Source organism: Aristolochia californica, unplaced genomic scaffold (genome assembly GCF_029961685.1).
Source record: "Aristolochia californica isolate CCGP_79_NKW_82.1479 unplaced genomic scaffold, dmAriCali1.0.hap1 SCAF_3, whole genome shotgun sequence".
Taxonomy (NCBI): domain Eukaryota; kingdom Viridiplantae; phylum Streptophyta; class Magnoliopsida; order Piperales; family Aristolochiaceae; genus Aristolochia; species Aristolochia californica.
In genome coordinates, this window is record NW_027181992.1 from 4,487,419 (window position 1) to 4,514,785 (window position 27,367).

Genomic DNA, 27,367 nt, shown 5'->3' on the forward strand with positions numbered 1-27,367 from the left:
CTTATCTTCATTTGATGGTTAATAGGTAACGCTTGAAAGTAGAGAGAACAGAAAAAGATGTTTCCGGGCCTCCCGACACTGCAGTACGACCTTCCTGAACTCGACGGTACCAGAATAACCTGAAAAAACGAGAAAAACTAGATATCCAATTCCCCTTCTGTTAACGCCTGTTCCAGATCCGGAAAACGGAGAGCTTGCTCGCGGGTTCCGACTCGTCATTCGGCTCTTCTTTTATGGCAGATGGATGAAGCAAGCTTCTCTCTTCACAAAATGCAAAAGAGTAGCAATGGCGACTCTGGCCCCAGCAAGTCTGACTCCCCTCGTCTCAAGAAATCCCGGACCATCGCCGCCGGTGCCGTTGATGCCTTAGCTCCCGCTCTGGTTCCTGTCCGCCGCCTCTCTACTTCTCCCTCGTCTTCGTACCTCCTCGGTGGGGATGAGAGTGTTGAGATCGCCGACCGGGACTGGCTTTATCCATCCTTCCTGGGCCCACATTCCTCCAGGAGCCGAGTTAACATTAAGGCTACGAAATCAACCAAGGCCACCTCCCTGCCTGTGCCGCCCCGTCGGCCTCCCACCCCGCCCAGATCCGAATCTGGAAATCATGCTGCTTCTCTGGCTATCCCGCTTGCTGAGGATAAAATTAAGTTGGAAGAGGAAGTTAAGCTGGTTAGGTCAACTTCTGGTGCTTCTTCTTCAGTGGCTTTAGCGGCCTCCACGGCGGCGGCTCCAGTAACTTGGAAAACGATCCGTAGATTTGATAGCTCACTGATCTTCTCTTTGGTAAGTCTCATTTTTCGCTTTTTTCCACTCAATTTTCTTTTGTTTTGTAGGTCTAGCTGGTTTGGCTTCGGACTGTGTTGTGATTTATTTGCTCTTGTGGCAGTTAGTTGCTGCTTCACTATTCTTCTTTCTTTATTCAGTTTCTATGCAGTTCAAGGTAGCAGAACTTGAGGTATGTTACTTCCGCCTCTTTTTTTTCCAGAACTTTATATTTTTGAACCTGCTCTTACAAAATTCCCAGCTTCAGTGCAAATGTTTTAGAAGTATTCACTTGGGCTTCGAGCCTTTGACTTCGACTGTTCCGTTCTTTTTGTCTCAACTGTGTTTTGAACTTCTATTATGAAAGGGAAATTATTAACATACGAATAATTAATTCCTTTGTTGTTGATTACAGGCAGAGATTGTTAGCATTCGTAGGGGTTGTAAGGAAAATGGTGCATCTAGTCTTAGTAAGAGTAAAATTTTCCAGCTTGACGATAGGATGGATTCCTTATTGTCTTTTGGCAAATTTGACAGTAGAGCCATTGCTCTGTACAGTGTGGTGATAATGCTTTTGATTCCTTTTCTATTACTTAGAGTTCTGGACAATCCTCCCAAAATAAGCACTCTCTCCAAGAATTCAAGGAATACTGATGAAGAAGTTTCACTAAAGAAGCGGGTTGCTTATAGGGTGGATGTTTTCTTCTCTGTATATCCCTATGCCAAGCTACTTGCGCTTCTCTGTGCCACTATACTTCTTATTGGACTGGGTGGATTGGCACTATATGCTGTTAGTGATTCTAGCTTGTCTGAGGCATTGTGGCTTTCATGGACTTTTGTGGCTGATTCTGGAAACCATGCTGACCAAGTTGGAATGGGCCCACGGATTGTGTCAGTGTCCATAACTTCAGGTGGGATGTTGATCTTTGCCATGATGCTAGGGCTAGTATCTGATGCTATCTCGGAGAAAGTGGATTCATTGCGCAAGGGGAAGAGTGAGGTCATTGAGAGGAACCACATATTGATACTGGGATGGAGCGACAAATTGGTAATCTATAAGGGTAACTTTAGTTTAAAACGCTTTTTATGTCTTCTTCTAACAGGGTGTGAAGTTCATGGTTAAATTGTAATATTTAACTTCAATTTGGTGCTGGTTTTTGTGTTTTAGTCTTGTACCATTGGAAAGTATTAGCTACGAGTATATTGGGTGAAAATGGGTTTGCTGTTTATGACAGGGGTCACTTCTCAAGCAGCTAGCAATTGCTAATAAAAGCATTGGTGGTGGTGTTATAGTGGTGCTTGCAGAAAGGGATAAGGAAGAAATGGAGATGGACATAGCAAAGTTAGAATTTGACTTCATGGGAACATCTGTGATATGCAGAAGTGGCAGCCCCCTCATATTGGCTGACTTGAAAAAGGTATGTAAAGGTGGTTTTAGGGCTCACCAGGAGAACCTTTGTGCACTTACATTGCTGTACCATGGTCTTTATTGTTAGCATTTGAAGAGTAGGAAGGCCATTGATTGAGATGATCAATCTTTTTAATCTTGTTTAAGCATGGAAAAATGGCTAAGTTAATGAGACTATTATTAACTAGATATTTCTTAACACAGCATTGCCTAAAGGAAAGGTCAAATTCTCGTAATTATTGAATCATATGCTAGCTTTAACTATTGGTTCCATTCCAGATAACCTAAGTGATATACTTGTATTTGGCATTTATTTTGTTAAATTACATATATGGGGGGGGGGGGGGGGGGAGGGGGGGTGAAGTTTATTTTGTTCTTTTTTCCTTCTCACATTTGTGTCATACTGTACCATCAGGATATGTTACATTCCATATGCTTATGTTTCACTTCCTATTAGAATCAGAGTTGTGTAGAGAGAGTTATAGGGTTTTTTGTACTTAGGGGCATTTTTACCTTTTACCCAAAGTCATGTAAGTGAATATTAAAGGAGGGTGTTCAGTCTCAATTTTCGAGACTGATCAACACAGCCTCCTTTTGGCTGCTGCTTTCTCCATTCCTCTTTCTCTCTTAACTTCTCTCTCATCTCCTTATTTTCTCAATTTGGCATTTTTACCTAGTATCAGAGCAATAATATCCATTCTTGGGAGTTTCTTCTTCAGATTTTGTGTTCTTTTCACAGATTTATCAACCCTAAAGGAAGGGCTCCAATCAACTTCTTCTCTGGTAGGGCAAATCTCTTTTTTTTTTTTTCTTTCTACTGCCATAGCCACTTGATTGATGGCTATTGCTACTAATTGAGCAGTTCTTATGCCCAACTATCCCTAGGGGACCCTTGCTGAAGCTTTTTGCTTCTCTAGCTTGTGCGTAGCCATTAATGGGTCGGCATCATCATGCCTGTGCTTGCATCATCATGCTGAATGTGATATGAATATTATGCTGTGGTGTTTATTGATTGCATTGAAGGTTAATTGGGATATTGTTGCGAGACTTGGGGTGGGTAGCCCTAATTTGAAGTGTGGGACCTACATGCCCTAAAATTGAATGTGTGTTTGTATTGAGTTTGGAGCTTCTTTGCTACAGTTTGTTAAGTTCGTTGGGGGTGTATTGAAGGCTCTAACTGACAGAATCCAGCACACAAGCTGATAGCTTTAGACATTTTGAGGGCTCTGAAAGTAAGAATTCGGGTTCCATACAAATAACTTCAATCAAACTATATGGTTCAAACCATGTCAATTGGTCTCGTTCAGTTCTTATGTTCCTGAAGGCCACACGAAAAGCAAAATACTTGGTTGGTCACTAGTATGGAATCCCGATTCAGTGATCAGATTTTGAGCTATGGGGACAGCCAAAGAGATGTGAAATACACTCTCTTCTATTTTGTCTCAAGAGAGTATTTGTCTCGCATATATGAACTATATGTCCAGTATTTTTAATATGAAGAGGGGTGACCAATCAATGATTGGCTACTTCACTGAGATGAGGGGTGTTTTGCAGGAGATCAACTCATATTATCCCTTGACTACAAATGCTGAAGACATTCAGAAATTGAAAATCAGATATACGTTGCATGGTTTCTTGATGGTCTAGGATTAAAATACGATGCCATAAGGGCTCAATACTAGCAAATGATGGTGACTACACTTGAACAGGCTTTTAACGAAGTTATATGTGCAAAAGGTGTAGTGGTAGACAAGAGGGAGAAAAATACACGGCCGTATGATGCAATAGCTCTCAACCTTCATTCGTCTTATAATCCGGTTGAGGCCCAAAGTCATGGGAACAGTAGTAGAGGTCGTGGGCGAGATTCATCTACTCGTGGCCATAGTTGGAGTGATAGAGGGGATAGGAGATGTAGTCACTGTGGGAGGACCGGTCACTTTTCAGATAAATGCTGGAAAAAATTTGGCAAGCCAGCCTGGGCTAACTCTATTTTTATGAGTCCTGACTTATCCTCCTATCCGGGTCCTTAGGACGAAATACAACAATTGCTTCAAAGACTGGGTTAGTTGACCACTGCTACTACTACACTTGAGCTGGATACCTCTTACCTTAGTAAGTGCCACGATGGCAAGCACAAGTATGTTAGCACTAAATGTGTCCCATTCTCCCTCCTGAATCATTGATTTAGGAGCCTCTATGGTATGAAGTCCTTGTTTTAGTCAATTAATCTTTTTCATTCCCATTTCATGTTGTTTTGGCTGATGGTTCTACCTCCCAATTCAGGGGGAGGGTACTATGCAAACCCACGTCTAAGATGTCATTGAATTTTGTTTTGTTTGTTCCTAATTTTCTTGTTAACTTACTATCTATTAATCACATAACCAAGCCTCTCAGTTGTTCAGTAATAGTCTCTCCTACTTCGTGTATATTTCAGAACATGCAGACGAAAATGATGATCGGTTTAGGACATGAGAAAGATGGGTTGTACGTGCTGGATGGTGTATCTACTCTAACAACTATAGCGCTTACTGCACAAGACACTCCACTCTTGTGCCACCTATGGTTGGGGCATCCATAAAAAATATAACTCTATCAGTCCTTTTTGTCTTTACCTGTTGATTTTTTTTGTTGTGTGCGAGTCATGTTAACTAGGAAAACATCATAGATCTGGTTTCCTAGTTAGCTCTAGTCGTAGTTCTTGTATTTTTGAGTTAATTTATTCTGATGTATGGGTTCTGTGTTGAGTCCCTAGTCCATTTGGTTTTAAGTATTTCGTATCTTTCATAGATGACTTCAATCGAGTTACATGTGTGTATCCTTTATGAGAAAATCTAAGGTCTTTGATGTATTTTTTAATTTATTTAATGAAATAAAAAATCAGTTTGATGCACGTGTTAATATTTTTGGTATTTATAATGGCCTTGAGTCTTTCAATCGATGATTTTCATCTTTTGTGCCTTGCATGGAATTACTCATCAAACTTCATGCATCTATTCTCCTCAATAAAACGGGGTCTTTGAGCGTAAAAACAGACATCTCGTTGAAGTAATTCGTACTTTATTGTTTCATATGAATGTTCCCAAATCTTTTTGGGGAGATGCAATGTTAACATCATGTTATTTGATTAACTGCATGCCTTCATCTATTTTGCAAGGACAAATTCTTATGCAAACTTTAAAACCAAAGTGTAAATTGTTTGATGTTGTTCCTTTGATATTTGGGCCTTCATTTTTTGTCCGTTCATTCAATACATCTATGGATAAGTTGTCTCCTCGTGCTGTTAAATGTGTCTTCTTGGGTAATTCACATCATCAAAAAAGATACAAATGTTATGATCCAATTAAAAGAAAGATATATGTTTCTTCTATTAAGTTGTGGAGTCTAATTAACGCCTTACGCAGAGTCGGCATGCGGATTGACCTTTAGGATATTTGGGGGCGTTGTTATTAGGGTTATCATCGAGGATCATCAGTTGTTGTAGAGAGAGGTTAGAGAAAAACACTTGAGTGTATGCAATTTTTCTTGTAAACTACTTCATCATCATAGTGAATTATTGTAGCGGCCGAAGATAAGACATAGTTTCACCTTGAGATAAACCTGTATAAATCTTGTGTTTTTTGTGTTTGATTATTTCTTTTTCTACGATTATTATTGTTCCCGTTAGTATTGAATTAGAGCGTCTAATTGCTAACATCTTCTGATGTTACATTTTTTAGAACAAACCATATTTTGCATCTTTGATAGAGTCTCAGTTTTCATCTGAACCTTGTATAGATAACCCAGTTCCTATGCTATTATGGATCACCATCTGCAAGATCCTTTCCACCGCTTCAGGTATATAGTCGAGATTCTCGTCGTCTATTACCTGCTTCAGCACCTGCTGACTGTTCAACTTGTGAGCTTTCCTCTGAAGACCAGCCATCTTCCTCTTCGCCTACAGGTCCGACTTCATGTGATTTGGATCTTCCCATTAGCCTTCGGAAAGGTAAAAAGTCATGTACCTCTCATCCTATTTCATCCTATTTGGCCACACGATTTCAAACAAAGATTTGGGACAACTAAAATATTTCCTTGGCATTGAAGTGACTCAAAGTAAATACAATTCTCAAAGAAAATATATTGTTGACATGTTGAATGAGTACGATATGTTGGGTACTAAACCAATGGAGACCCCCATGAAAGTAAATATTGATCTTCATGACTCCCATAGTCCCATAATCAAGAATAAGACCTAGTATAGACGCCTAGTAAGAAAGTTGATTTATGCTATAATCACTGGGCCTGATATTTCCTTTGCAATTGGTGTGGTGAGTCAATTTATAGAGAACTTGAGGTTGGTGCATTTAGAAGTGGCTTAGAGAATATTAAAATATTTGAAAGGGTCTCCTCCTAATGTATACTCAGAATGAGAATTGATATATTGGGATACTCTGATGCAGATTATGCTGGGTACAAAATGGATCGAAGATCTACTGCTGGTTACTGTTGTTTAGTTTGAGGTAATTTAGTGAGCTGGAAAAGCAAGAAACAAGTTGTGGTTGCCAGATCTAGTGCAGAGGCCGAATACAAGACAATAACTCACACAGTCAGTGAACTTATGTGAGTTAAGTCAGTTCTAGTTGAATTTGGTTTTCCTGTTCTAGAGCCTATGACTATGAAATGTGATAATCAAACATCTATATTCATAGTAAGTAACCTAGTGTTTTATGAAAGAACAAAATATATAGAGGTTGATTCTTACTTTATTAGAGATGCTGTCATGCGAGGGAAAGTGGTTACTTCGTATGTGAAGTCCTCAAAGCAACTTGGAGATTGTACTAAACCTCTTAGAAGGAGAAAGCACTTGGGATTTTGTAACAAGCTTGCCTCTTTAACATCTACTATCCAACTTGAGGGGGAATGTTAAATTACATAAATAGGGGTATTTTGGTCTTTTGTCCTTGTCACATAGGTGTCATACTGTACCAGCAGGATAGGTTGCATTCCATATGCTCATGTTTCAATTTTTATTAGAATCAGAGTTGTATAGAGAGATTTAAGGGTTTTTTTTGTACTTAAGGGCATTTTTATCCTTTTACCCAAAGTCACTTAAGTGAGTATTAAGGGAGATCACTCTTGATTTTCGAGACTGATCAATGCAGCCTCCTTTTTTCTGTTGCTTTCCCATTCTTCTTTCTCTCTTATCTCCTTATTTTCTCAATTTTTCATTTTTACATATTTGTTTGATTATTATAATTTTTGATTACATCTACAGGTTTCAGTGTCAAAGGCAAGAGCTATCATTGTTCTGGCAACTGATGAAAATGCAGACCAGGTCTGGTTTTCTTCAATTTTTTATTTTGTGAAAGATTGCTGGTTCTTGTGCAATCTTTTTATGGGGAAAATGTAATTTAAATGTTGTTTTATAAATTTTCTGAAACTTTCTCAGAGTGATGCACGTGCTCTGCGGGTTGTACTGAGCCTTACCGGAGTAAAAGAGGGATTGCAAGGACATGTTGTGGTGGAAATGAGTGATCTAGATAACGAGCCTCTAGTGAAGCTTGTTGGTGGAGAACTCATAGAGACTGTTGTTGCTCATGATGTGATTGGGCGTTTGATGATTCAATGTGCTCTCCAACCTGGACTTGCACAGGTTTATTTCTTTCTCTTCCTCTCTTACAACCTTATTCTCACCCTCCTTAGTACCTCAGAGAGATGGTATGACCTGTGGTGAATTTAACTTAATATTGTATGCTTGGATCATTTACTTCTGTTTCTTATTTTCCTCTAACAGACAATACAGATGATCGTTAATCCTATCAGTTTGCTTGTTATTGGTGCCATGAGGACTAATCCTACAGTTTGCTTGTTATTGGTTACATGAGGGCCAATCTTACACACAACAAGCCCAGAAAAAAAGAAGTGATGTTGCTATCTACATTATTTTGCAATTTGCTTCCGTGCACATGAAATTTCTGGGAAGAGAGTTATAGATTGTCACCTTCTTTCTGAAAATAACTGGTCATCCTTAGGCCACCTAGGTGAACCAGCCAAAAAGTAGGTGTTCGGCAGATACTAAAAATGCCTGCAAAAGACAAAATTCGAGAGATATTGGGGACTCTACATAAAAACCTGGCAGAGGGTTGTGAAGAGTGTTTAGTAATGCCTGCCAGTCATCATTACATGGTTGTCAGTTAGAAAGGTTGTTAAATCTTGATTTTCTTTTGTAATCTGGGAGTCACTGCAAATGGAAGACAGTAGAGGTCAATTCATACCCACTGCCTATTAAAATGAGGAGCCACTAATGAAGTATACCCATCTGTTTTACTTGGATTGTATGCTTGTTCTGGAATTGCTGGAGTGGCACAGTCTGTATTTTGTCACTGTAAAAGTGTTGTCTGTTAGTACACAGTATTGAAGCTCATGCTAAGAGTGACTGTGTCAACAACAACGCTAACTTCCTCTGTTTGTTAAAGATACTCTGGAGATTAAGGAAGCTGGGCTCATTGGCTTGACATGCTCTTCATTTACTGTTTGTAGTAATCAACCACTGCTTGTATACATATGCATGACAACTGTAGTATATTTGATGAGCTCAAATGGAGGGAGCAACCGATTTTAAACTCTCTTTGTAAGCTGTGCAGTTAGAAATAGGAAACAGTAAGTCACATATCCTACACTTTGGCTTCTATCTTCAAGTTTGAGGGGTCATATTCTGCAACTTTAGCCTTAGCAATTGCATCCCTCAGGGCCTGGCTGAGTTTTATAAGCCAAAATATGTCAAGGCCTTTCTGAGGAACATGCAGTACACCATGGAAAATCGTTGTTTGCTGCAGTTATTTTGCAAATTTGGAAAGAAAGAAATACAAGGATATTTGAGGGTATTCCAAGACAAATTGGGGAAGCCATTGAGTCCACCCTATACTCTATTTTCTCAGGGGGCATGCCTTTGGTGCCCATCCTCCCATCTCAAGCTTTGTCATAAGTAGGCTTCACTGTTAGGCTTTGAAGATGCTGCCCCATCTCAGCTATTATCCTAGGAACCCCTCTGTGAGGATGGGCTAAAATCGAACTTTTATGGAGCTCCCAGGGTAATCCATGCCTGCAGGTTTGAGGAGTTATCAAGGATCCTGGTGGTCGCCTTGTCAAGCCAGCTGGACATTTAGATTCACTTGAGGCAGAAACCAAGGCCCTCTTCACTGGAATCAAGATATATGTACAAAATTTCTCAAGGCCAGTAATCATTGAAGGGACTCAGCTCTAGTTATTAACTGGATATCAAAACCTTTTCTCCTCCTTGGAGGTTACAGCATGTAGTGATGAAATTCAGGATGTTGGTGGGTCTTTCGATGTCCTTTGACAGCACGACCAGCACACCCCTCATGCAGCCAATAGTGTCGTAGATGAATTAGCTACGTCTATGGTCTCCTGACCCTCTTGTGGTTGGGGAGCCCCTCCCACACTCTGTTGTACGCTGAGGCTTGTCCTCCTTTTATTCCCTATTTTTTTATTAAAAAAAAATCTTGAAGTAAAAAAACGATAAGTAAGATACATCTATTCTTATGTTTTCTAGTATACCTTGATAAATATTCTAGTTTTGCTTGCTGTGCAGATATGGGAGGATATCTTAGGGTTTGAGAATGCTGAGTTTTATATCAAGAGTTGGCCTCAGTTGGATGGCATGCGTTTCGAAGATGTGCTGATTTCTTTCCCCGATGCAGTACCCTGTGGAGTTAAGGTTGCTGCAAATGGTGGGAAAATCATCTTAAATCCTGATGATGATTATCTTCTCAAGGAAGGTGATGAAGTCCTTGTTATAGCAGAGGATGATGATACATATGCCCCTGGTCCTTTGCCAGAGGTGACAAGTTTTGGATCAATTTATGCCCATTAGTATAAAATATTGACTTGTCTGTTTTTGTTGAATAACTATTGTATGATGTTCTTAATGATGTCATGTATTATGTAATAATTTATTGGGAATGGTGGGGAGTACTAGTGAGATTGTTTAGCTGAAGGTGAAGCTATGTTTTTCATTCCAATGAGTCTAGCTCTATGGATATTCGACCCATCACTTGGTTTACTGGACAGTTGAAAAGCTACTCCAGTTGTGCCAAACCGGATCATCCCAGTGAGTTGGTGAATTTCCGATTCTTGATATCTTCAGATGCATACAAAAATGATTGAAAAGTAGCCATTGATTCAGTTGCTTAGGTTGTCCAGTTTGGGAGATGTTTTGAAGTTTGCCTGTCCCATAAAGTACCTTTTGAACTGTCAATGATACATCCACGTTGGCAACACATGTTGAGTTTGTTTCAATTGATGTGCACTCAGCTTCTGATATGCTGTGCAGTAGATGAATAAATTACAATCCCGTCTGATCGACACATTCCTGTCCTTTCTATCCATGGCTTTGACTTGTGTTATCCTTCTAGTTACAATGTCTACCATTAATTTCTCACAGTATTGCACAGGAATATATTCGTAAGTAGCATCAGTGAGTTCCAGCAAATTGATATTAACATGATTTTCTGCTTTCGGAATACAAAAATATAATAATGCTCTGAAATGAGAATGAAGAGGACTATGTACATCACATACTTGTAGTACATGTGTAGTATTTCATCTTTTACTAAGTATATCTTGTATTAACTCATTTTCCATCACTTTGTGACAGGCGCGGCTTAGCTGCTTACCTAATGTTCTAAGCCCTCCAAAATTTCCTGAGAAGATACTTTTTTGTGGCTGGCGTCGTGATATTGATGATATGATTATGGTAGTTACATAATGAATGCCATTTGTCTTTCTATATGTTTGTGTGGGCATCTATATCACTTCTTTTTTCTGTTATCCATGTGAAGTCTTAGAGCACAGTAGGTGTTTCTCATGGGATTTCAGATTTTGGCTGAGTGCATTGAAAAGTCAAAAAGAATTGTAAGAAAAATTCTAAGTTTTTTTTAGCTCATTAGTATACAAACTTTGGACTCAATTGACCTTTCAGTTGCTTGGCTAATTTTTTCTGTTTTTCTGATAAAGTATCTAGTTAATCCTCATCATTTTCAAAGCTCGTATATTTTTGGTCCTCCCTACAGCACTACATTGATTCATTGAAAGCTGCCTTTCTTTTATTATACCTGATATTTCATTCCTGATAATCCTTCAACGAATTGGTGCTAAAATTAAACTTTGTATGATTGACTGTTGTTTGCTTTAGGTTTTCAGTATGTGTGTTGATCTGTTGCATTTCTTTTTGTCACTGTGTAGGTGTTGGAGGCATTTTTGGCTCCAGGTTCAGAATTATGGATGTTTAGTGAGGTTCCTGAAATAGAAAGGGAAAAGAAGCTCACTGATGGTGGACTTGATCTTTCAGGACTAGTGAATATAAGACTTGTCCATAGAGAAGGAAATGCCGTCATTCGTCGCCATTTAGAGTCTCTTCCTTTAGAGACGTTTGATTCTGTGAGTCAATGATCTCTCAAACAAAATGGCAATTGCCTCTATGAAAGAGATTTCTCTTCATAAATTATGTGACTCTCATTGCTCACCTGCCTATCGTATTCTAAAGGGCTTCTTTTATTTTCAAGTAGTTTCTTGAAACCTCTCTCTCTCTGTAACCATGTGTGTGTGTCTTCTACTAATTTTTGGTTGAGAAGTGACTTGTGTCATCAATTTCCATGAAGAATCTTCAGATACTTCTATTGGTCATTTTTGTTACTTGTTTGATCGGCATGGACGTAGGGTTTTCCATAAAAAAAGCACCAGAGTCACTTCATGCAGCACACCATGATGTTCTGTAAATGGATAGAATATAATAATGCTTTGTGCATTTGGCAACATCATGTATCTTATATGACTTGATGTATATGACTACATATAGTGATTGGGCACAGTGGCCATTTGTCCAGTTAGCTTTGACTTTCACAGGATAAAGCTAATGTTGGTTAGCCACTGATCTCAAAAGCCGTATTTTTCATTTTCTTGGAAAGTTATGAAATTTTGTAACTTTCTCTAGCTAATATGTTTTACTTCTGATAGTGTATTTCTTTGTTTGATGTAGATTCTTTTCTACCTTGTTTAAATGATGAACGGACGTTCTGTTCTTATTAAAAATGATGTTGTTTATTCATAATTGATTGATGTAACTTCTCTAATGATGTCAATATTGACTATGGACAAACAGATTTTGATTCTTGCAGATGAGTCTTTGGAAGATTCCATCGTGCAGTCTGACTCAAGATCACTTGCTACCCTTCTCCTCATTCGTGACATTCAGGTATTCCTCACTTTGACCAGCATTAACTTAGAAAAGATTAAATGTTTACAAACCTCTTTCCTTTTTGCTTTTAATTGGTACAAATTTTTTTTTTTTTCTGCCACTTGAACTCTTTTTTTAGCTAATTACTTTGTTATCTTCTTCTATTAACTAAATGACTGATGCCAATGGCTGACAAATCATTTTGCTAATTGGATTAGACATGAAATGGAAACCTGTTTTATCTATTTCAAGAATGAGGCTTGTTATCGTATATAAGGGACGAGATTGTAAATATCTATATTTCTGCGGGTATTAGTGTAATTTCTGTTTTAAATCTCTATACCTATGTATCGAACAGAAAATCGAAGAGCTTCTTCGATTCTTCGTTTCGGAAAGTAAAACAATTCTTCGGAAACTTTGTCATGGTATCAGAGCTTCGTTCCGCGCCTTGATTTTTTGTTTTTCCGAGCTTTTTCGGAGCCTTCGGCGGTCTCGGTTCGGTGGTGGAGAAATCGGCTCGGCGTTGTGCTCTCAGAGGTGCGTTATCTTTCCCTCTTTCTCGGTTCTCGATTTGTAGTGGATTTCGGAGGGTCTTGTGGGGTTTTATTTTGGATTTCGGAGGTTCCTCTCTCGGATTTAGCGAATTTCGGCAACTCCTCTCTCGGGCATTTCGGTTTTTGGTGTTCGACGGGACCATCTTTGTTTTTGGTATTGGACGGTTCGTTTTTGGTGTTCGACGGGGTCATTGGCTTCGTTTTTTTGGTGTGCGACGAGAGCCCACTCCACGACGTTTTTTTTGCTTGGTACACGTGTCGCAGCGTCTGCCGTGACCCTTTTCTACCGCTGCAGCCACGAAAGGGTGGCTCATATTCATGTAGGGGCATCATGTCATCTGATAAGGCAGACCAGTTCCCTATCCGTTTCATGGGTAAAAATTACAGTGCCTAAGAATTTCAGTTTCGTTTATTTGTCATGGGAAAGGAGTTATGGGGTCATATAGATGGGACTGATCCCGCACCTCGGGAGGCCGAGGCTTTGTCCAAGTGGACAGTCAAGGATGCTAGGGTCATGACCTGGATCCTTGGCTCCGTTGAGCCTCACTTTGTTCTCAATTTGCGGCCTTATCGAACTGCGGCTGAATGTGGCGTTATCTCGCCCAAGTTTATCATCAAGACAACTCGGCTCGGCGTTTTCAATTGGAGTATGAGATGGCTCATTTCACATAAGACAGTCTATCCATCGAGGAATATTTTTCAGGTTTTCAAAACCTTTGGGCTGACTACGCTGACATTGTTCATTCTACTGTTCTCGTTATAGCTCTCTGCTATTCAAGCAGTGCATGAAACAAGCAAGAGAGATCAATTCTTGATGAAGCTCCGTTCCGATTTTGGCATTGCACGGTCTAATCTGATGAATCGTCATCTTGTCCCCTCTTTAGCTGCTTGTTTCAGTGAACTCCTCCGTGAGGAGCAGCGTCTAGCCACTCAGGCTGGCATCGAACATCGGGCTGATGTTAGTGCCCCTGTCACTGTGGCTTATGCAACCCAGGCGAGGAATAAGGGACGAGACATGCTGTGTTGTTCAGTGCTATTGTTGTAAAGCTTTTGGTCATATTTCTCGGGATTGCCCTAGAAAGTTTTGTAGCTACTACAGGAAACCCGATCATATCATCACTACTTGCTCCATTCGACCTGCACGGAGGCCGGATACTGCTTATCCTGCCTACGCTGGTGCCTCTAGTTCTATGGCATTGCCTGCCGCCTCGCCGGTTGTTCCTCTTGCATTGTCTGCTGCCTCGCCGGTTGTTCTTGCTGCACCTACAACTTCCGCCCCACCGCCCACACTCACTCCTGAGATGGTACAACAGATGATCATTTCTGCTTTCTCTACTTTTGGGCTCTCAGGTAATCCTAAAGTTTTTTCTAAGCCATGGTATTTTGACTCCGGAGCTTCTAACCACATGACCAATACTGTTGTTTCTCTTTCCAATGTCCGCACTTATGATGGCCATCAGAAAATTAACACCGCTGATGGCAGTTCTCTGCCTATCAGTGCTGTTGGTGATCTTTCCTCTTGTTTAACTGATGTTTTTGTGTCTCCTGACCTCTCCACAAATCTTATTTCTGTTGGTCAATTGGTCGATAATAATTGTAATGTCCATTTCTCTCGATCTGGTTGTTTTGTGCTGGATAAAGCGTCTGGGACAATGATCGCGAAGGGGCCTAAAGTGGAACGACTCTTTCCTATTTATCCTAGTTTTCCTTTCCTTTCTTTTGCCTGTCATGTTGTTAATTTTGGACCTAAGATGTGGCATAAACGTCTAGGCCACCGCAACTCTGATGTACTTCGAAAATTATTTAATTCAGGTGTTTTGGGACATAACGTGTGTTCTTCTCTTGATCTTTCTTTTGAATGTCCGTCATGCAAACTTGGCAAAAGTAAAGTTTTACCTTTTCCTCATAATGCCTCTCATGCTTTACAATGTTTTGATCTTATTCATACTAATGTTTGGGGAATTGCTCCTGTTGTTTCTCATGCGCATTACAAGTACTTTGTTACCTTTATTGATGACTGTAGTCGGTTTACTTGGGTTTACTTTCTACGGGCTAAGGCCGACCTTTTTTTAGCATTCAAGCGTTTTCTTGCGCTTCTAGAGACTCAATTCTCTGCCAAAATCAAGGTCTTGCACTCTGATTCTGGCGGCGAATACATGTCTCATGCGTTTCAAGACTTTTTTCAAAGCACAGGGATCGTCTCTTAGCGCTCCTGTCCTTCGACACCGCAACAAAATGGTGTTGCTGAGAGGAAAAATCGTCATCTTCTTGATGTGGTCCGCACCCTTTTACTTGAATCCTCTGTTCCTTCTCGTTTTTGGTGTGAAGCGCTTTCTACTTCGGTTCATTTGATCAATCGTTTACCTTCTCCTACATTACATCATGTTTCTCCCTTCTTTAAGTTGTTTGGCCGTTCTCCTTCATATTCTACTCTTTGGACATTTGGTTGTGTTTGTTTTGTGCATCTTCCTGCTCATGAACGACATAAACTTACAGCTCAATCAGTTAAATGTGCTTTTCTTGGTTATGCTATCCCTCAAAAGGGTTATGTTTGTTATGATCCACTTGCTCGTCGTCTACGTGTTTCTCGGAATGTGGTTTTCTTTGAAAATCAATATTTTTTTCCATCTCATGTTGAGCAGCCGTCTGCCTCTTTATCTCTTCTACCTTGCTTTGATGATTCTCCGCCCATTGTGGAACGGTTCAAACCTAGTTTTGTGTATGGCCGACGTAGTGGCCATGAGCTTGGTTCTACTTCCTCTTTGCCCCTTCCCTATCTTGTCCTGGCGCCTGATCCACCTCCTGCTCCAGCTTCCCCCGCTCTTCGCCGGTCTACTCGCCCTTCTCGGCCTCCTCATTGGTATGGTTTCTCCTCCACTGTATCTTCTGTCACTCCTTTATCCTCTATTTTCATTCCCACTTGTTACAAATAGGCTATGGTACATAAGTGTTGGTAGCATGCAATGCAAACAAAACTTCAAGCACTTGAGGAGAATCACACTTGGGATATTGTTCTTTGCCCTCCGATTAAGCCTCTTGGCAGTAAATGGGTTTTCTCGGTTAAACTTCGCTCTGATGGCTTTTTGTATCGGTACAAAGCTCGCCTAGTAGCTCTGGGCAACAAACAAGAATATGGGATTGACTATGAGGAGACATTTGCGCCGGTTGCCAAGATGACCACGGTCCGTACTATATTCGCGATTGCAGCCTCTCAGTCTTGGCAGCTGCATCAGATGGATGTGCAGAATGCCTTTCTCCACGGTGACATCCAGGAAGATGTATACATGAAGCTCCCCTCGGGTATGCCTACCTCCTCTCCTGATCAGGTTTGCAAGCTTTGTCGTCCTCTGTATGGGCTTAACCAAGCCCCCCGGGCTTGGTTTGAGAAATTTCGTGGCACCCTGATTCTCCACCGGTTTACATAGAGTCAGTATGATTCATCTCTATTCTATCATAAGTCTACCGTGGGCATGGTTATTCTCTTGGTTTATGTGGATGACATCATTATTACTGGCACTGACTGTGGCCTGCTTACCAAGCTGCAGTAGGTGTTATATGCCACTTTCCATATGAAAGATCTTGGCCAGCTCACGTACTTCTTAGGCCTGGAAGTCCATCATCGGGTCACTGGTATTTTCTTAAACCAGCATAAGTATCTTCAAGATATTATTACCTTGGCTGGTTTGGAGGACACTTCTTCTGTTGCTACTCCTATGGAGGTCAATGTCAGGTACAGGAACGATGAAGGGGACCTTCTCGATGACCCTACTATCTATCGGCGCTTTGGGAGTCTCATCTACTTGACCACTACTTGCCCCGACATCTCCTATGCCGTTCATCAGGTCAGTCGATTTATGTCCTCTCCTCGTCATCTCCATATTGCTGCAGTTCGACGTATCATCCGCTATCTTTGAGGTTTCTCCTACTCGTGCGTTATTCTTTCCTACAGGCACCTCCCTTCAACTTATTGGTTATAGTGATGCTGATTGGGCTGGGTATCCAGATATCCGTCGCTCTACTACGGGTTGGTGTATGTTTTTAGGTAATGCCTTAATTTCTTGGCGATGTAAGAAACATGATCGTGTTTCTAAATCTTCTACTGAAGCTGAGTATCGTGCCATGTCTACTGCGTGTTCTGAGATTGTATGGCTACGCGGTCTTCTTGCAGAGCTTGAGTTCCCTCAGACTACTTCTACCCCTCTTCATGCTGACAACACTAGTGCTATTCAGATTGCCACCAACCCTGTTTTCCATGAACGCACTAAGCATATTAAGGTTGATTGTCATTCTATCCGCGATAGCTTGGATAATCGGGTGATTTCTCTTCCTTACATTTCTTCGGATCTCCAAGTGGCCGATGTCTTCACTAAAGCAATGACTTGGCAGCGACATCAATTTTTGGTTGGCAAATTGTTGTTGGTTGATTTCCCAGCATCAATTTGAGGGGGAATGTTATCGTATATAAGGGACGAGATTGTAAATATCTATATTTCTAAGGGTATTAGTGTAATTTCTGTTTTAAATCTCTATACCTATGTATCGAACAGAAAATCGAAGAACTTCTTCGATTCTTCGTTTCGGAAAGTAAAACAATTCTTCGGAAACTTTGTCAAGGTTGTCCATAATGATGCTCATCTTGGAGCCTCGCTTGATAGAAACCCTTTTTCTCTATTTCAAGAACAAGGTTGTCCATAATGATTCTGATGAGGCACCAGTATGCATGTCTTGCAATGAGAGTGAGAGGAAGAGAAAGAGAAGAAGAGCCTAGGGCCAACAGAAGATGTGGGGGGGGGAGAAAATTCTCCAAATCTCTAAATCATTCCCTCATTTCAAACATTACAATCTTTAAATAGGGATTCAAAACCCTAATTGACAATTCAAAATGACAAAAATGCCCCTAAACAAATGAAATAATTACTCCTAAGGACAATCCAAAATGTGAATAATAAAATTACAAAATATCATCTAATTAATCCTAAATGAATCACTATCCAACCACAATGTAGTGGGTCCAGCTGTGGTCAGATGTTTCTAGGCATACGCTCTTGTAATCGGCAGTACATGAGTGGTGTATCCACCAATTTGGTGTGGGGAAAACTTGACCCTGTTGAGTGGGACTTCTGATGGCTCTGATAATATTCCAACAAATCATGGTCCAACTATTACAATGTGTCTCTCATAATCCATGTACAATCAATCTGGTCGCCATGTCCATCATACGAGGAAATGTTGAACCGTACCATTCCTAGTAAAAACAACTTGTTCATCCAAAATTGCATCAATATGTTCTTTATGTGTTGGTGCTATAAGTAATGAAACAGGATCCAGAGGGGTATCAATCGAGGAAGGAAGGGGTATATCGAGGGATGGGGTGGAATCAAGAGGTGATGACAAGAATGGAGGGGTAGTTTCTATATGCCATCAAGTCTTTAATGTTAAAAATGGACCTAATGCTTGAATCTGGTGGCAAATCAACAACATAAGTAGTAGGACCTACCCTTTTTAGCACTTTAAACACTACGAGCTAGCAACTTTCGAATAGATCATGTAGGAAATCGCTCAGGCCTAATCCGAACAATGACATACTTAAATTGTTTATCATGTTTATGCACATCAGCCTGAAGTTTGTATTGGGCATTACTAGCTTGGATGCGTTTGGTGATTTTGGCTGCATGTCCTAAATCATGCGTGCAAATGATTAGGCGGGCTTTGAAACCTAGCATGAGGAGACATGGATATGAGATCCAAAGATTTTTTAGGCTGATAATCATTGACAACTTGAAATGGGCCCATGCCCATAGATCTATTGACAGGATTATTGTAGGCAAATTGGGCTTTTGGGAGAATTAAATCCCAAGTGTAGTATCCCTTAGTTTGTAGTATTTTCTTTGTTAATTAATACATTATCACTTTTATTAAAAATAAATAAAAATCCCAAGTGCAGTGTTGATCTCCTACGAGGCAGTAGAGGAAGTTTCCTAAGCTTTGGTTAACGACTTCAGTTTGGCCATCAGTTTGAAGATGGTAGGCAATAGAGAACTTTAATCTGGTATCCATTAAGTGCTAAAGTGTTTTTCAGAAACAACTCATAAAGTGGACATCCCTATCAGAAACAATGGTCTGAAGAAGACCACATAGCTTGATGATCTCATCGAAGAAAAGTCGAGTGACTTTGGAAGTGTTAGAAGTTTTAGTGCAGGGGATAAAATGAGCCATCTTGGATAAACGGTCCACCATGACGAAGATGGAGTCGTGTTTTCGAAAGGTATGTGGAACGCCTAAGACAAAATTTATGTTGAGGTCTTGCCAAGGGCATGTGGGGACTGGTAGGGGAATATATAACCCCATGTTTTGTCTATTGTGTTTGGGGAACTGGCATGTCCTACACTGTCCTAACAATTTGGCAACATCCCTTGCCAAATTTAGTTGGAAAAATCGGCACTCTACCTCCTCAATGGTCTTGTTGCACCCAAAATGTCCCCTAAGCCCTCTTGCCTAAGTTCTTCAAATGAAGAAGTCTCGCATTGACCTACAAGGAATGCATAGCTAGTTAGACCAAAATAGATAATCATTCTGGATGAGGTAGTCATTGATAGTGCGACACGGTCCCTCCCGCAATTTAGTGTAAATGCCACCAAAGTTAGAACACGAGGTGTACTCGTCTATGAGCTTCTCAAAGCTAGTAACCTGAACACTCATGGTGGACAACAAACTAGTTCTGCGTCTTAAGGCATTGGCCACCTTATTCTTTTTTTTAGGGAATTGTGTGAAATTTTATTCAAAGAAAGAAGAGATACAACCTAGCGAGATGGGCCATCCTCCACAACAAGGTGTTGAAGGGAAGAGCCCTTTTTTGCATGATAGTCCGCCAAATGATTGGTGGATATGGGGGTGTGGGTCCATATACAATTTAGATGGGAAGTTATATTACATATTTCAAAATAAGTATCCCAGTGCCACCAGGGGGCGGATTTTCTTCGCACACCAGTCAGTGATAACCTTGGAATCACCTTCGATGATATGGGGCTCAACGAGACAGTCCAGGAAGATCAAGAGGCTTTGAAGCAGCCCAGTGAGTTACGGGAGAGTAGAGTCGGAAATACCCAGAGGGCTCACAAAGGAGTAGAGGAGGCAACTATTTTCACGATGAATTACCCCACCGAACCAAGCAGGACCAGGGCAACCAAAGGCACTGCCATCTAACTTCATCTTGAAATGACTAGGGGGGACCACATTGTCATGATTGGGGGACGGGAAGGCCTTGCCATCTCGGCGATCAGACGCCAGTTCCCCCTGAAATCAGTGCTACTAAGGTGAATGAAGTCCTTTGTCAGAAGCCACGTGGAGATTTGACTAACAATGTTTTCCACAAGCACCTCAATAGGAGAGGTTTTGAATTGGAATTTTTGGTTATTCCTTTATTTCCAGAGATCCCAAGGGATGTGGCCCACACAACTTGATATGAGCATCTTTCCGAGATTCGGGAGCCGGGAGTTGGTGATGGAGAGGATCATGGATGGAAAACTATGGGGGACTCAAAATTGTATTCCGATTCTATTGATGAGATTGGCCCAAATGGCTTGAGCAAATTGGCAATGGAGGAGGACATGTGTGGCGGTTTCAGGGGAATTGCGACAGAAGGGGCAAGAAGGGTCCTGGACGGGAGTTCCTTGCTTAATGAGGTTGACAGAAGGAGCAGGAGGAAGATTTTCCTCCTAATAGGATTGCGATAGCACCGGTCACCTTCGGTCCACCATCCATTTGACTTATTAGTTTTGGTAGCAACAAGGGCCCTCCAGATCAAGTCTGGTGACGAGTTGAATCACCAAATCCACTTCATGAGGTAGGCTGAGTTGGTCTTAGCAATGTCTCTGACACTGAGACCGCCGAATTGCTGACACACATCAGCCCACTTGACAAGATGATATTCTCTCTCCCCACTGGGCCAACCCCAACGAAATCTCCTTTTGAGACTTTCAAGGTGGTTTCTCACTGAAGCGTGGCAGTGAAACAAGGATAGATAATAGTTGGGTATGCCATGCAGACATGATGTTATGAGGGTGAGCTTACCAGCTTTCGGGAGAAATTTACCCTGCCAAGTGGCCAAACGCCCCTCCACCCGCTCTATCACAGCTAGCCACCTTATTCGCACCACTTGATTTATGCTTTAGGACAAACAAATACTCTTGCAAGTATTTGACCCATTGACCATGCCTATGGTTGAGTTTCTTCTGGAAGTTGAGATAGCGAAGGGCCTCATGGTCAGAGTATTGGACAAATTTTAGATAGTGACACCAGTACCATAGATCTAGAACGGTTGCGTAGAATTTTTTATCATAGGTTGAATACTATTGTTTGGTGGCATTAATTTTTTTTTTTTAAATATGTCACTGGATGTCACTCCTGACAAGTACTCCTCCTATACCTATATTTGACACTCACATTCTACTTCAAATATTTTAGTGAAGTCAGGTAATATCATAACAGGTGCCTCTGTCATACGCCTCTTGATTTCTTGGAAAGTATGAGAGGCTGGTTTCAACCACAAGAACTCTCCTGTCTTGATGCAATCCGTGATTAGAGACATGATGGTGTTGAATCCCCTAATACAGCATCAGTTGAAAGTGGCAAGACCATGAAAACTGTGAACTTCATGGAGGGTAGATGGTTTTGGCCACTCGATAATCGCTTTCACCTTTTGGAGATCGGTAGTAATACCTGTAGAAGTTACCACGAAACCCAACAAGACAACTTGATCAGTCAAGGAGTATTTCTGGATATTGACATAAAGTTTCTCCACAGTGATTTTATTGATGACCCTAATGTCGATACACATTCACTAGATGTCATCCTTTTTCGGTGTGAGTAGGGTTGGCACTGCACAAGGACTTAAGCTCTCCCTGATGAATCCTTTTTGAAGGAGCTCATTCACCTGCAACTATAATTCTCCATGCTCAGTGGGATTTATTCAATAATGCGGTAGATTTGGCAATGTAGCTCCCGACACTAAATCTATAGCATGTTAGATATCATGCATAGATGGTAGTGTATCTGAGAGCCCCTGAGGAAAAAACATCTCGGAATTCCTATAAAGTGGACTCAATCTCTGGTGGGGGATCAACTGACGAGTTTGCGGGCTACTACAACAAAAACTGTAGACTCATGCAGTATTTCATGCTCCAAATCCTTGGGATTAATGAAATACAAGGTTTTCTTTTGGGACCTCAATTGTCCCTTACCCTACATAACACATTTTGGTGGTTGTGGTTTAAGGTGGATGGTCTTTCCTTTGAATAAGAAGCAAATGTGTGTCCATAAATAGTAATATCCCGATCATACAACCAGGCCTGCCCAAAATGATATGACCCACATCCATAATGATTACATCACACCAGATATCTTCCTTGTACTTAAGGAATTGAATGGGGACAAGACACCTTCCCTCGACTGAAATGGAAGTGTCATCGACACATGAAACTCGATAAGGCCAGCAGCGTGGAATGGTCGAGGCCAAGGTGGCCAACATGCGGGATGAAACAATAACTGTCGCTATCAATAATGCCTTTACAACCATTATCTCCGCACTTGATATAAGTATGAAATATAGTAGTCCGACTCCAATCGTTACTCCTTGGGCCGAGTCAACGCATGCCACACAACATTCAATCTGTGGGTGGGAGCGAGGGTGGACCTAATAATACAACTCAAAGTGGTTGTACTTTCTTCACATCTCATCTAAGAGATCAAAGTTGACAACGTCAGGTTTGTAGTCTACATTTTCCTAATCTTCCTACGAGTACTCATGGTCCTCAATGAGAAGGGCTTGAGTACTACAATTAGATGTGATGTCTAAATCCTTGACACTTGTGACACCGAATCCTAGAATTGAATTTTGACACCTCTTTTCTTGCCCCTGATGTGGGGAGATCTAAATTGCGAGTCAGTCTTTGAGGGGGAACCCCTAAAATTGACTTTCTTAGGACTTGAGGATTGATGGTGGGAGGCCTAAAAGGCACTGTACAAGTGTCTAACCCACATATTGGTTGAAACTTGGAGGCCAAATCATAATTATGGGCAAGTGCGTAAGCGTCCTCTATTGTAGTGACACCTCGAAGCATCATCTCACACCTAAGGTCATCATTAAGGCCCTTTCAAAACCTATTCATAGTGATCTCCTCATCTTCCATAACAGAACACCGCATTCGAAGCTCATCAAATTGAGTAATGTACTTGGTGACCGACTTACTCCCCTACCTAAGATTGTGTCATTGATTTAGAAAAGTGCTTCTTGGAGGGGGGGGAGGTATTCTATCTACAACTTGAGTTTCATTTCCTCCCAATGAGTAATAGGAGGTTTGTGTCTCCTCACGATATTTTTCTTAACATTTTCCAGATAAGTTGAGCGGTGCTTATTAATTTAATTTTCGTGAACCTAACTTTTCTATCCTCAGATAGCTCATACCACTCGAAAAATTTGTCCATCTTACAAATCCATGTGGAAAACACCCATGGGTCTAATCGACCATCAAAGGTAGGGACTTCGGCTTTATGTATTTTAACATTTTGTCTTTAGGCCCCTCATAGTGTGGAATATAAGATGTGTGGTTTGTGGAAGGAGGGAATATGTGAGGGCGCGTGCAAGCAAATTCCTTGTCTTTTGTATCATATCCCCTAAGAGACCTAGCTTCTACAAGACTTTTCCTTTCAAAGGATCAAATCTCTAGGGCAGTGAGCCTATCATTGATGGTGCCTAACTATTTTAGGATTTGCTTGACTATGCATCTTTGTTGTCTACAATGGAAGATGAAGCAAAGCCTAACATGATGCGACCACTACACAATTGTATGTACTATCGAATCTTAGCAAGTAAAGCACAAACAAATCCAATGCACATTAAAGTTAATTGATTATTTACTTGCTTGTGATTAGCCAAGATTCAAATCAATAAAATTTCAAATCAGGAGTGCAAATACCCAAAGAAAAGATTAATCTCATGCAATGATGCAGAGTGCATCTATTGGCTAAGCTTTAAAATTAACACTAAGCGTTGACTACACACATGTACTACAATCAATCAAATCAGATTCTTTCTCTTCTTTTTTTTTGGCATGAGTCTCGAATCAAATTAGGCTCAAGTGGGCTTTAATCAGGAAGAAGCTAGCTTACCAACAAAAAAATAAATATTTGTTGCAATTTAAGACAAACAGTGGAATACCAAAAGAGGAGTTAGAAAGAGGTAACTTCATAATTTTGTCTGGGGCTGGCTGAGTTGACATATGTAAGATAAATGGTGTGCTGTAGCTAAAAGTGATGAGCAAGTAATCTTCTAGCACGGATTTTTTTTTGGTACCCCTAACTTCATAATTTTGTCTGGGGCTGGCTGAGTTGACATATGTAAGATAAATGGTGTGCTGTAGCTAAAAGTGATGAGCAAGTAATCTTCTAGCACAGATTTTTTTTGGTACCCCTTCATTTTTTCTTTAAACCTCTTTTTTTTGTTTCTTAACTTCTTTTCTTTCACACGTGCGAGTTCGCATTTGTGAGTGAATCAACATATGTAAGATAGATGGTGAATTGTAGGTCAAAGCGATGAGTAGGTAATCTTCAAGCATGGATTTTTTTTTTGTACCTCTTCTTTTTTTCTCTTTTTTTTCTTTTAACCTTTTTTTTGTATTTTTTAACCTCTTTTTTTTTTTTTGCACATGCAAACTAGCATGTGCAGTGTCGGTGGTCTTCATTTCCCTCCTGGGATGTAGGTCATCCTGATTTTGATTCTGCAGAGACGACACAAGGGGGGGACTGACTGGAGTGGTTGGCATCGTGAATTTCTGCGGCGACAAGGTAGTTGAAGCCATGGAAATGTTCAGAAATGGTGAGAGCAGCTCGACTCCGCTGAAACGTCGGCATGTGGGAGTCACTGAGGGCCTGACAATGGATGATTGCGGTGAAGGCCCATATGATGGTTGATGATGGAGTGACGATGGGCTTGGATAGTGTGCTGGCTTTGGGAGGCTTCTGGAACCATCTCAAAGAGGGAGAGATAGCGTTGCTGAAGAGGAGATTGGGATGATAGTAGATCGAGTCTCCGCAAAGTGATTTAGTTGGGAGAGGGGTTAGTTTTGCCGACTCAAAAGAATGCACGCCGAAGGGATCTTCGGCTCTGGTACCAGGTTGATGAGGCACCAGTATGTATGTGAGGGAGGAGAAGGCCAAGGGCAGAGAGAGGGGGGTGGAATTTCCAAATCTCTATAGATTCCTTCATTTCAAACATTATCATATTTAAAATAGGGACTCAAAACCCTAATTGCCAATTTAAAATGACAAAATGCCCCTATATAAATGAAACAATTACTTCCAAGGATAATCCAAAATGTGAATAATGAAATTTCAAAATATCATCTAATTAATCGTAAATGAATCACTACCCAGCCACAATGTGGTGGGTCTGGCCGTGGTCCGATGTTTCCTGGCATACACTCGTGTAATTGGTGGCACACGAATGGTGTCACCACCAGATTCTCATTGTTGCGCATAACTTGCTGATTAAGGGTCTATCTCTTTCTTTCCCTGTTGCTTTTTGGCTTTACTACGTTGTTTCAGGTTAGATTGTTCAAGTTCAATTTTTCTATAAAAAAAATTCTGATTTTAAATGGTATAATGTTTGTGGCTTGCCTTTTCTTTCTTTTTGAGATTGACCACTTCAACTGAAAGTGACACAGGATTTGACTCAAATCTAAGGCCTCTCATCTGGAGACACTGGGTATTGATCCACAAACTATTTGATAGTGTTTTTTCCCTCTTAAATAATGTATGAAATTTTCAGTTTAGTTACTATATTGCATTAATGGTTGAATCATTCCCTGTTTAAGTTTCACTCTGCATTTGTTTCTCAATTCCATTGGGCTATATCATTGTCTTCAGTGTGCTCCTGACTAATATGAGGTGGTTTTCGTTTTGTAGTGCTTCAATTATATGATACTTCTGCTGAGAAATTTTAATTACTGCACATTGTATTTATTCTATTGAATGTTGGAAAGGGTTAAGGGATTTCTAATCTCTTTGTTTGCTCAATTACAGTCCAAGCGTCTCCCTTGTAGAGAGGCAAAAACTACTCCTCCAAGGCACGCTGGCTTCTCTCACAGCTCTTGGATCCGTGAAATGCAGCAAGCTTCTAATAGATCAATAATTATTAGTGAGATATTGGATTCAAGGACTAGAAACTTGGTCTCTGTATCTAGGATCAGTGATTATGTGCTCTCCAATGAACTGGTTAGCATGGCACTGGCAATGGTGGCTGAAGATAAGCAAATCAACCGGGTCCTTGAGGAACTCTTTGCAGAAGAGGTACCTTCTTATGTACCAGTTAAATTCTTTACAAACATGTATTATTTAAAAAAAAATTGCTTACTTAGGAATACAACTACTGTTTTTTTTAGTGAAAACAAGCAGAAAATTATTTGATCCTATTTCCCGTCAGTTGTGTTTTTTCTGTAGAAACAACTTCTACAGTAAACTTTAACAGCTTTCGTATGGTACAGGGTAATGAGTTGTGTATCCGGCCAGCTGAGTTTTATTTATATGATCAAGAAGAGTTGTCATTTTATGACATAATGGTTAGAGGTCGACAGAGACAGGAAATTGTGATTGGTTATCGGCTTGCAACTACGGAGCGTTTCATAATCAACCCTATTTGCAAGACAGAAGCCAGAAAATGGTCTCTCGATGATGTTTTTGTGGTTATCTCGCTTGGTGAATGAAGAAACCTAGACAACTAGGTGGTACGCTCCAGTCTCTTGTAAATTTATTAGTCTTGTCATTGTAGCTAACTCTTGTAATCTAATTCTCACACGATAAAGCAGGCTTGTACACATAAAACGGATAATCTTCGTGATTTCCTTCAAAATTTAAAAGGGAAAAGGAAATAAAAGGAATAGGGAGAGATCTTACCAGTTAGTGAAGAGCGAAAGTTCAAAAATGGACGTTTCTTAAGTCGTTTACGTACTGATGGGATTATAGAACTCAACATTAGCTTTTTTCTTGATTTAATTGTTTTGTTCTCTTTGTTCCACTCTACTCAGATTCGAAGAGGGTAACGATCCTGAAAAAACCTTGAAGGTAATAAAATAAGATAACCATTTTTACTCCAAAATAGGGCTGATGTATTTTTTTGGTTAATCAATATCATTTTATCGGCTACAGAAATCTAGAACTCAATAGCTCCAGCCAACCACTTCACCAGGGGTCACAAATATACCACATGATCAGCAATGTAAAATCCAAGCACGAAGTCCAGAACCGTTGTGTAGGCCTCCCTGTTTCCACTTTCTCCCAACTAAAAATCCATTCAAGAGACTTATATCTATTTTATTTCAAAGAGATGCATCTTCCAATTTTTTAAGCTCTCAAAGT

The 27,367-nt window shown here is 40.5% G+C and overlaps 1 protein-coding gene across 5 annotated transcripts; it reads left to right on the top strand.

Annotated features, from left to right (window-relative positions):
• The first annotated feature begins 89 nt into the window (after window positions 1-89).
• On the top strand, window positions 90-26,899 carry LOC137960104 (ion channel DMI1-like). 5 transcript variants are annotated; one of them, XM_068807588.1, is made up of 12 exons: window positions 90-783; window positions 887-955; window positions 1,178-1,810; window positions 1,998-2,180; window positions 7,425-7,484; window positions 7,599-7,802; window positions 9,762-10,010; window positions 10,827-10,925; window positions 11,414-11,608; window positions 12,330-12,422; window positions 26,036-26,302; window positions 26,497-26,899. In XM_068807588.1, exons 1-12 carry the CDS (start codon window positions 241-243, stop codon window positions 26,713-26,715), a joined length of 2,814 nt encoding a protein of 937 aa, XP_068663689.1. In that variant the 5' UTR covers window positions 90-240; the 3' UTR covers window positions 26,716-26,899. The 5 variants fall into 5 exon arrangements, with proteins under 5 accessions (XP_068663689.1, XP_068663691.1, XP_068663692.1 ...); XM_068807590.1 differs by lacking the exon at window positions 26,497-26,899 and adding an exon at window positions 25,678-25,718 and having other exon boundaries at window positions 26,036-26,124; XM_068807591.1 differs by lacking the exon at window positions 26,497-26,899 and adding an exon at window positions 25,678-25,718 and having other exon boundaries at window positions 12,346-12,422; window positions 26,036-26,124.
• Window positions 26,900-27,367: the final 468 nt, after the last annotated feature.

What these genes read in the sequence shown, in the direction of transcription:
- LOC137960104 (XM_068807587.1), top strand. Translation starts at nt 241, where the DNA reads ATGGATGAAGCAAGCTTCTCTCTTCACAAAATGCAAAAGAGTAGCAAT. An exon ending in CTTTAGAGACGTTTGATTCT is followed by an intron (nt 11,609 to 12,329) that starts GTGAGTCAATGA and finishes ATGGACAAACAG; the next exon opens with ATTTTGATTCTTGCAGATGA. An exon ending in TCCTCATTCGTGACATTCAG is followed by an intron (nt 12,423 to 12,836) that starts GTATTCCTCACT and finishes TCATGGTATCAG; the next exon opens with AGCTTCGTTCCGCGCCTTGA.